Here is a 10,429-nt window from a genome sequence, read left to right as displayed (position 1 = left end):
TAGGGTTCACATATAGTAACTCCCTTTCCATAGCTGATAGCAACCATAACTTTCAAGACTCGTCCACCCGTTCCTTCTTTTCGTCCTTTCGCTGTACATCCAATCTTAAGACCCTCGGACATCTTCCTCCAAATTCTTCCTTTAGGAGCACAAGCTTGATCTAAGGGATTATTTTTGTGAGCAAACGAAGTCCCATCCAAATAAAAAGACACCTGCTCGGTCCAAAAGTTTTCACATGTGTACCTTTTAATGCAGTGTCTTACAAAGGCTAATCTCTTCTTAAGGTCATCCTTTCGTAGAAGTCCCTTTTTCCGCGCTTGTAAGTAGAAATAACCTTCTTTGTTTAAAAACCTTGTCACTGTGCGGACAGAAACATCTGCGATAGAAAGTCCTGCTTTTTCCAAGACCTGCTTTGCGTTGAAATTGCCTTCTTCATTGCGAAGAGCCACTAAGCATCTGAGGAGCTGCCGCTCCTGTCTAGCACTTAATGTTTTAGGCCTTCCTCTTGTTTGATTAGAAGGTGTTTTCGGACATTTCTTCTTTCCGAGTTTTTCTCTACAGATCCTTAACACACTACTTGGTGAAACGTTACAAATATCAGCTATTTTTCGAACGGAAAGACCTTCAATATGCCTTAAGGAAAAGACACGAGCTCTAATATCACTATTAATGCGACTTCTAAATACCATTGCTATGCACTGTACTTTTTACGTTCTGTTTTTATAAATTTCCTTTGCTTGACTGTTATATAATATACCATGCAATTAGTAAAGGAATGTCCCAGTTTAACGTAGAACATAGCATTTTTTCTTCCAAAAAATAGAATAAACAGCCTAGAGTCTTCACAAGACACACGAAAAGCGTGACGCACAATGTTGCCTCACTATCTCTCTGGAACTTTCCGATCTTATCACGTCTACAGACAACCCTGGACATTAATCGTTGGAACACTTGACACTTCAGGACACTATACCCCTTCCCCCCTTACAAAGTTGGGGAATACCGCGAGTTTTGCAGGAAAATGTGTGATCACCAACTGTTTTCAACTTTGTGAAGGGGGAACGGGGAGATTCCCATAAAGTGTTCCAACAATTTTGACCGGGGTTGTGGAGGCGCTTACCGCAATGAACACCTACTTCACTCCTCAGACGAGTTTACAATTCGAACAACACACCTTTGGCCAGGCTCACCATGCGCCCAATGAATCGATTTCTCAATACATAACACGTCTACGTCAACTGGGAGAGCACTGTGACTTCAATAAATACTCTCTCGACGAGGCTATTAAGGACCAGCTAATTGACCATCGTTACTCCAACACACTTCGCCAACGCCTCCTTCGTTCCTTGATAGATATTGCTCGCCCCATGGGGCAGCAAACATTGAAAATGCCTCGTCCCAAGAAAACTCAGAATTCACTCACCAACTAACAACACCAACCCTCAGTGAAGAAGAACAAGCGACTTTTACTTCAGACAAACGGCAACAATGTACACATTGCGGTAACCAGCCCGACCACTAGCCACAAACCCCCAAATGCCTTGCTTTTCGTAAGACATGCTCCCAGTGCGGAACCCTACACTATTTTGGACGTGTTTGTATGAAAAGAACCACAAATCCAGGCCACCCAAAAGGCAAACAGGCAGGGATACCCAAGGCTCAGTATGTTAATTACTCTTCAGATGAGGATGAAAGTCATCAGGCATTTCAACTCAACCCTACCCAAAAGTCAGATATCACAGTTACCATCAAAGGCACCCCCGTCAAAGTTTGCATTGATTCTGGTGCCACACCATCGACTACGCAACATATGAGGCCATCAGTGCTGGAAAAACAGTACCCTAATAACCCACAAATGTGAAACTTCGCCCATATGGGGAAGATAACCCTGCACCCATTCCCCTTGTCGGATCCTTTTTCGGACTGATCAACACTCTATCTGGGCAGACCGATCTGACAAAGTTCCTGGTGCTCACAGCACGGAATGCCGGTTGTCTTCTAAGTCGTGAAACCTCAACCCGGCTGGGAATGTTGCATATTGCTGCTTCTACCACTACCGAACACCCACCTCTGCATGGTGAATACCAGTACCTTTTACAGAAGTTCCCAGTAGTGTTTAGTGGCAAGATCGGGAAACTCAAAGATTACCAACTCAAGCTGAACATTGATCCAACTGTACAACCAGTCGTACCAAATTCCCGTCCCACACCCTTGCACTACCGCCCCAAGGTGGAAGCCAAGCTGAAACAGCTTGAGGATCAAGATATCATTGAACTTGTGACAGGCCCAACAGCATGGGTGTCACCACTCCTCATTGTTGATAAGCCGAATGGTGACATAAGACTGTGCGTTAACATGTGTAAGCCCAACGAGGCTCTCTGTCGTACACACAACCCATACCCAACATCGGAAGAAATCCTACAAGACCTAAACAGCTCCAAGTGATCTCAAAGAATGTTATCACCAAAATGAACTGACTGAATCATCTCGCCTCCTGAAACATTCAAAACACATGCTGGCCTCCACCGTTACAAAGGTCTGCCATATGGAGCATCAGTAGGCTCTGAAGTATGCCAACATGTATCGGACAGGTCCTCAAGGGATGCCATAATGCGAGGAACATTGCTGACTACATTCTTGTCCATGGTACCACTAGAGAGGCGCATGACAGGTCCTTAGAAAATGTACTGCTTCGTCTCCAAGACAAAAACCTCACTGTCAACCCAGCAAAGTGTCTACTTGGGGTCACTGAAGTGGACCATTTTGGATTCCACATCTCAGCACAAGACATATCCCCCGACAAGAATTGTATAGATGCAATCAAGCAAATGCACCCACCCAGCACAGCCACAGAAGCAAGAAGTTTTCTCGGATTAGTAAATACCATGGCCCGTCCCCACCCAGGTACGTCATGATGCCTGCAAGATTGGAATCAGTGGTGCCTTAACTCAGAAGCACCCTGATGGTTCTATACGACCTGTTGCAAATGCAAGCCGTAGTCTATCAGCGCTATAGCCAACTGGAACAGAAGACTTATCTGGAGTGTGGGCATGTGAAAGGTTTCATTTTTACATCTATGGCAGTAGTTTGACTTAGAGGGAGATCCCAAACCTCTGGAAGTCCTCCCTCAATGTGCGTGGGAACCCTTCAGCAAGAATCGAACCTTGGCGGTTACGGCTTCATCACTACAGCCCATGCATTCTTTATCAACCTGGCATACAAAATGCTGTTGACTTTTTCTCATGCAAACCTGTCACAACCAACACACCCAGAGATCCTGTTGAGGAATATGTTAACTCCATTATAGTTGACTCCCTTCCTTCAGCCGTCACTCTTCAACAGCTTCTTCTTGCTTCCGAATGTGACCCTAATCTGAAAACCATCAAGGCAGCCCTGGACACGTGGAACTGGTCAGCCGCACCAAAGCCCTTTGCAGATCTAAAGGATGAACTTTGCCAGAAACGTGGGATTATTCTGCGAAACAATCGTATTGTTATCCCTGATGCACTGCATCCTCACATTCTTCAGTTGGCACACGAGGGCCATCAAGGCATCACTAAGGTTAAACAGCATCTCAGACAAAGAGCCTGGTGGCCTGTTACAATATTATCTACACTGTGTTTAAACATGTTTAGTTGGTGTGAATGGGGTATAAGACAAACGTCCATAGTTCAGTAATCAGTGTTTACTATGTTGATCATGATACCATCAGACTAACTGTACAACTGTAACAATTTAAAGCCTTGTGTTTTAATTTGTCAACACACTAAAGTTAATGGATAGAATTTCACACTAGGTTGTAAATTAAGTAATCTGGTTATGAAAGCATGGCAGAAGTTACTATAATTACGTTTTCATCAGTTTTTACTGGGTTGCCTTATGGCAATCCCAGTCTTAAAGTGAAAGCCATTTGTTCGGTGTTATTTTTTTTTTCCTTCCGTATCGGTAAAAGTCTTGCTTGTCACTCCCCTGCTAAGTGGTATCTTTGTGCATAGAGCGATATAGAGCCTTTTGCTCGCATTTTCTTAGGATAGAGAGGGTAGTGGAAATGCATAGACTTCCCTGGTGGACACAGTAGAATGATACGTCGAAAGTCAGGTAACGCGAATGGCGTTTTAGTGGATCTTTAAGCAAAATATACCCTTATGGAGCTCAATAATGGAAAGGTAGTTGGATAAGCTAGGCAGGTGGTGAAAAACAAATACCTGGAATCGTAAAAGCGACGAGTAATGGACTTCGACAACAATCTATCGCCCGTCGAGCCGAAATCATAGTGAGCTGATAATTTCCAATATTGTATCACGAGTGTAGTTTTATGTACAACACTGAAACCGCAGGGAAAATTCTCTGGTAACTTATGGGTTCAACAAAGAGAGAGAACGAATCGAACACCTTAAGTGGATCTGTGATCAACTCTGCACAGTCTTCAGGTAAAAAAACAATTGGAAATGTGACAGCCGAGAATTATTTGAAAGAAAGTTTGTCGTCTATTTTGTGCTTCATTATTCAAGGAAAAGGTTCTTCACGGAAACGTTTTGATCCTGAAATTTTGTTTGTTGTAATATTGCGCATATTTGACACAATTGAGTTTTTCCTCTTCACGCGCGTAATAAAATAGGAAGGGGTTTTTGCCTCTAATATATAGCAAATATGTTGTTTGTTTCAAAAAATTGTTTGCTGGAAAAGGTGGCCTTTATCAACTCATCATGTTTTATAATATGCGAGCTTAACTGGATAGTTTTTATGGCAATAGTGAAGCATTTTCGTGTCAAAATGAGGTTAGCGTCTTTCTATTGTGTTATTAACACAATTTCTCTAGTAAGTTATGGGTTTAACGAAGACAGAAGGAATAATTTTGAAGGATTTGTGTTGTCTGGCTAATTCATATTTACTGGTATTTGTACTCAATTCTGCACAGTCTTCCGGTAACAATTGGAAATTTCACTAATTGTTGTTAGTTAAAAATTATTTTAAAGAAAGGTCGTTGCCCATTTTTTGCTTGATAATTCAAGTAAAGGGTTTGATGCTGAACACTGGTGGGAAATTTGCGGTTTTGACATGGAGTGTGTTGGTTTTGTCTTCCCTCTAATATTAAATATGTTATTTGTTTCAATAAAATTATTTTTGGCTGGAAAAGGTTTGTGAGATTTTTCTGCCTTTCTGAATAGCGTTGTGTATTATCCAAGGTTAACTAATTTGCATATGTGGAATATTTGTTTGCACGTCCTTAAGTCTCGTTAATCTCATTTAGTGCGCACATGGGGAGCTACCTCCGATCTTTGCCGCTTTGGGCCGTTGGCTTCGGACGCAATGGCCTGGCAAAATTTGTTTGGCCCTTCCAAAAACCTCAATAAAATTTTCAGTTTGTCAAGCGTGGAAGCACTGAGAGTCTGAGACAGCAAAATATTTGTTAACCACAACTGTCAATCACACCGAAATAAACACCAAATACTCTGACTAAGGTTGATTGACATTTTCCTTCAAATGATAATAATCATGGCGTGTAAACTGACAAATCTGTCAGATTTTACCCCTGACAAAAATTTGTTTTGCTCCCAGGCAGGATGACGGCGTCTCTAAAGTTTGGTAAGCCTTGACAAAATAATCACCGGACTGTTAGCTTGGCTTTGCGGCGGTACAGAGTTAAAACAATCATTTCTGTTCCTTCTGAATCTGTAGTTACGCCTTCTGTATCATCTGGAAACGTGACCAGCTATGTTTGCAGCATGGAGAACATTTGCCGTGTCAGTAACCCTGGAACCATTTGACATGGGACATGAAATAGCTGGTCATGATTGGAGGATTTCGAACCTCAGCGTAATGCCTTGTTGACAGGCAGAATCACATGATTAAGGGTGAAGCATGTCATTGTCGCTCCTGCGCGATCAAATTGTGGTAAAGTTAGTTGCCTCTGATGGTAGGTGTTTTGTTTCCATGTGGCTTTTTGTTGTATTAAGCTTCTTGCTCGGAACGCTCAAACCACTCACTTACGCACACGCCGCTCGCGGTAGACTCACACTAAAAGATGTCATTGAGCGAATGCTTTGGCCCGGGTCGGTCCATGAACTGAAAGAAAGCTATATTGAGAACAAATGTGAACCAAGTGAGCAAATATATGAGAATCATTGTATGAACTACACTGATATGAACTGCTTTGAAACCAAAAACCAAACAAGAAAAGCACAGAACTGTGAAAGCCTCCAGGAGAAGAAAGTTGGTGAGCACAAAGTCAGTACTGACGTCATCGAGTCGCAGAAAGATAGTATGCTGAGCCAGATGCATTTAGTTAAACTTCTGAAAACGAGGGTGAATTTTCTGGCTGTTTGTTTTCTGCTATTACTGAATTTCTCTGTATTTCGAGCTGTAATGCTCTTTCATATTGAATTTTTTGAATCTCTTAGAATCTTCCTAACTAATGTTGTTGTCAGCAGTTTGTACCATCATGCTTGGTGCAGCGTTTTGTGTTTGGATGAACCTATTTTGAATGCATTCAATGACTGTGACCTATTTGAGAAAGGCCCACAGCTATCTGTTGTTGTCAATGTTGATAATAAAGAATCAATAAATGACTTGCAACTTCGATCTCGTTATGCTAAGTTGGCTTATTGTAAATGTTTAAAAGGGCGTTGCCATGTTGTTCAAAAGGATGGTGAATCAAGCAGAATTTTAGCGAAACAGCTAACGTGAGCCTTGCAGGAGAAGTCATTTGTTGCTGTGGATATTGATAATAAAGAATCAGTAAATGACTTGCAACTTCGATCTCGTTATGCGAAGTTTGTTTATTGTAAATGTGGAGGAGGGCGTCAACAAAGGGACAGAGAGCCAAGCAGAATTCCAGTGAAACAGCTATCACGAGCCTTGCATAAGAGCAGATGTTTCAGGAAATTAGTTCGAAAATATATTAAAAAGAACGTAACGAAATCTTCTGCCATGCATTTACATTGTATTTACCAAATTGAGTGTACTTAATCGTAAATTAGATTACTTGTATGTAAGATTAAGGTCTGCTGCTAAGAAGAGGAGTACGAAAAGGACATTGTGGACTGCACATCGAAGGAAAAAACCTAAAACTCGTCGTGGAAGAGTTAAACTTAGTTGTAACTATACTTCAGTAAGATCTATTTATAAGAACGTTAACCATAGGATGAATCATACAGAGTTAAAGCTGTCTAATGATATAGAGAAAAACCCTGGGCCCATTGATCATACCCAAACTGTTCAAGCACCTTATAGTCAAGGCAATGTGGAATTGTTCGGCCAGAATGCAGGCACTCAGTGTGTAGCAATGTCTCTTACTTCACTTATCTATAATTACAGGAATAATATTAGCTCATCAATGGACTTGATTAACATCATGAGCATTGGTAATGAATTATATTCTGTGTTATCTAGACTGTCCAGACAAACTTTTCTGTTGTTAACTGAGTTACCGGAAGTTCTCAATGTGTTTAATGCAGATTATCAGCTTCAATACAGTTCAAGCTATAGTGGTACTATAAATGGTAGATCCATAACACATGGTTTGAGTTTCTGTATGCCTTTGGTCGATGCTTTGTTAACATTAGTAAGGCAAAACTACCAATCGGTTCTTTTAACAATTGATTGTACCACTGTTTCTATGCACTGTACTCTAGATGGTAAATTTAAAATATTTGATTCACATGCTAGGGAGGCATTTGGTATGCCCCATTCTCAAGGAACATGTGTATTGTTAGAAGCACAAAGTATACAGGATGTCACATGTTATTTACAAACCCTGTACGAAAATTCTAATACATTGTTTGAGCTGATAGGTGTTCACATAACAAGACTAGAAAAGGACGATAATCACTTAGTGGATGAGAACAGTGAAATCTCTCAATCAGAACTTGCTGATGATGGTGGAGTAATGGTGCATATTTCAATAAGAAACAAGGAGTCTTTAATACGACACTGTTGTGCTTTATCATTTTATAGCATTTGTTTTTCAGTGGCTAAGGCATGCACTTACTGGAATTCACAAACTTTAGAAGCAATTATTGACCATGGAAATGAGTTTTACAAGAAACAATTTACATGTCCTGATGAAAATCTCTGTTTACGAAAATTTCCAAACAAACTTCAAATATATGATGCAACTATTGATATTGTCTTTACAGCACAAAAAGAAGGCATATTTACTTGTGCATCCAGCAGTAGCAAACTCCTCCAGAACTTTATTTTGGATAACACAAGAGGCAATACTGGATTTATGATATGGTTTTCAAATTACTGTGCATGTTGCATATTTCAGCACAATTCTAAGACTAAAAGCACCAAATACTACTTAATAATATTCCATAGTGATGGAACTTTGGATGAATTTCAAACTGTGAATGACAACAACTTCCTTCCTCAAGCCCTTGCTAATACTGTTACAAAAATCAATACAACTAGAGGTTTAGAGGTAGCATACATTATCAGATTTCTAAACTGTTACAGTAATTTGTCAAGCACTTTAAGACAAAAGGTATTAAGGAAACACAAATCCAATCGGCAGAAAAATTCCCTTGCCGAAAAACGAAGAGGAAGTTATGCAAAGATGGAACCTAGTGCCAAACGAAAATACTTGGTTAGCAAAGCAGAATGGTACAAGTCATTAGATCCTGCAGAAAAAGAAAAACTCTTGTCGGTCAAAGCAGAAAAGTACAAATCATTACATCCTGCAGACAGAGCAGAATGGTATAGAAAACTAAAACCTGCAGAAACAGAACAACTCTTGTCTGACAGAGCGGAATGGTACAAATCACTAAATCCTGCAGAAAAAGAACAACTTTTCTCTGACAGGGCAGAGTGGTACAAATCTCTAGATCCTATAGAAAAAGAAAAACTCTTGTCTAACAGAGCAGAGAGGTACAAATCGCTTGAGCCTGCAGAAAAAGAAAAGTTCTTGTATGACAAAGCAGAGAGGTACAAGTCACTACACCCTGCAGAAAAAGATCTGATAAATAAACAACAAAAGCGGAACTATGATGCAATGGAACCACTCATTAAGGCACGATACTTGAACAAAAAAAAGCAAGAATATTGCAGCATGAATCCTATAAAAAAGCAAAAAATAATAAAGAGCATAAGTGATGCATCAAAAATTTCTAGAAAAAATGCAAACAATGTTCAGCATAAATTGGATCATTACATATCAGTATTTCAGAATAAGATCACAGAGGGGCCATATTACATATGTTCAGTTTGTCATCGAATACTCTATAGAAAAACAGTTATGTTACTTAAAGAAAAAAAATACAGCATACACCGTCTTTCCACTGAGATAAAGTCATTTGATGACAAACAATACATTTGTAAAACATGCCATGCAAAAGTTTCAAAAGGACAAGTACCATGTCAAGCTGTAGGCAATAAACTGTAAGTTGACAGAATACCACCAGAACTCTCAGTACTAGAGAAACTTGAACAAATATTAATAGCACAGAGGATAGTTTTTGAAAAGATAGCGGTAATGCCTAAAGGCCGACAGAGGAAGATTAAAGGAGCAATATGCAATATAGCAGTTGAATGTGATCAAACATGTACTACATTGCCACGTCCTCCTGAAAGGTCAGATATAATCATGTTGAAACTGAAGAGAAAAATGGAGTTTAGAGGACATGTTTATTTTCAAGCTGTGCGACCTCAACTAATATTAAATGCTCTGATATGGTTCAAAATGAATAATTCCTTGCATGATAATATATGTATAGACATTGACAAAATAGATAGGAATCTTAAAACATTGCAACAAAATGATGTTAATTTAGAATATTCAACTTTGAATAATGACAACCACTCTACTGAATCTGGTATAAGTTATGACACTTCTTCAAAGAATGAAAATGGTGAGAATGTCAGCATACTGGCAGATGAAGAAAATGACGATCCTTTGAATGAATATCGAGCACCAACAACTGAAACTTGCTTGCAGTCTGTAATACCAGATTATCCTGTAACTTTTGAGCAAAATGATAATTTATCATCTCAAGGAGATGAAGTCTATGCTATTGCACCTGGTGAAAGTAAACATCCAGTTTCTTTCATGGCAGACAAGCAATGTGAAGAACTAGCATTTCCTATTTTGTTTCCAAAAGTAAAGTATGGGTACTCTGTCAACCGAGAAATAAAGTTGTCGCCAGTTAAGTAGTTCAATGCGAGATTTTTACATCACAGTGGGAGATTTGCTACCAATCCTGAATATCTCTTCTTTGCTCAGTTCATCATAGAACAGAAGAAAGTATCAGATAGCATCAATATTGCTTTGAAAAAAATGTATGGCCAGCCTCTTACTGCTTCTCAAATAAGATGAAATAACGTGCAAAATTTACAAAATCTCATTTGTCAAGATCAGGCTTATTTATTTTTGAGACAAATTCCAGGAACACCACCTTATTGGCAAAAATTTATGTATGAAGTAGTAGCT

General features: G+C 39.6%; 1 protein-coding gene across 1 annotated transcript; it reads left to right on the top strand.

Moving 5' to 3' along the window:
• The first annotated feature begins 2,028 nt into the window (after window positions 1-2,028).
• LOC137970454 (uncharacterized) lies at window positions 2,029-2,445 on the top strand. Its single transcript, XM_068816974.1, has one exon. The coding sequence runs from the start codon at window positions 2,029-2,031 to the stop codon at window positions 2,443-2,445; it is 417 nt and encodes a 138-aa protein (XP_068673075.1).
• The last annotated feature ends 7,984 nt before the right edge of the window (window positions 2,446-10,429 follow it).

Source organism: Montipora foliosa, chromosome 1 (genome assembly GCF_036669935.1).
Source record: "Montipora foliosa isolate CH-2021 chromosome 1, ASM3666993v2, whole genome shotgun sequence".
In the NCBI taxonomy this organism is placed as follows: domain Eukaryota; kingdom Metazoa; phylum Cnidaria; class Anthozoa; order Scleractinia; family Acroporidae; genus Montipora; species Montipora foliosa.
This window is presented reverse-complemented; position numbering and strand designations above follow the sequence as displayed.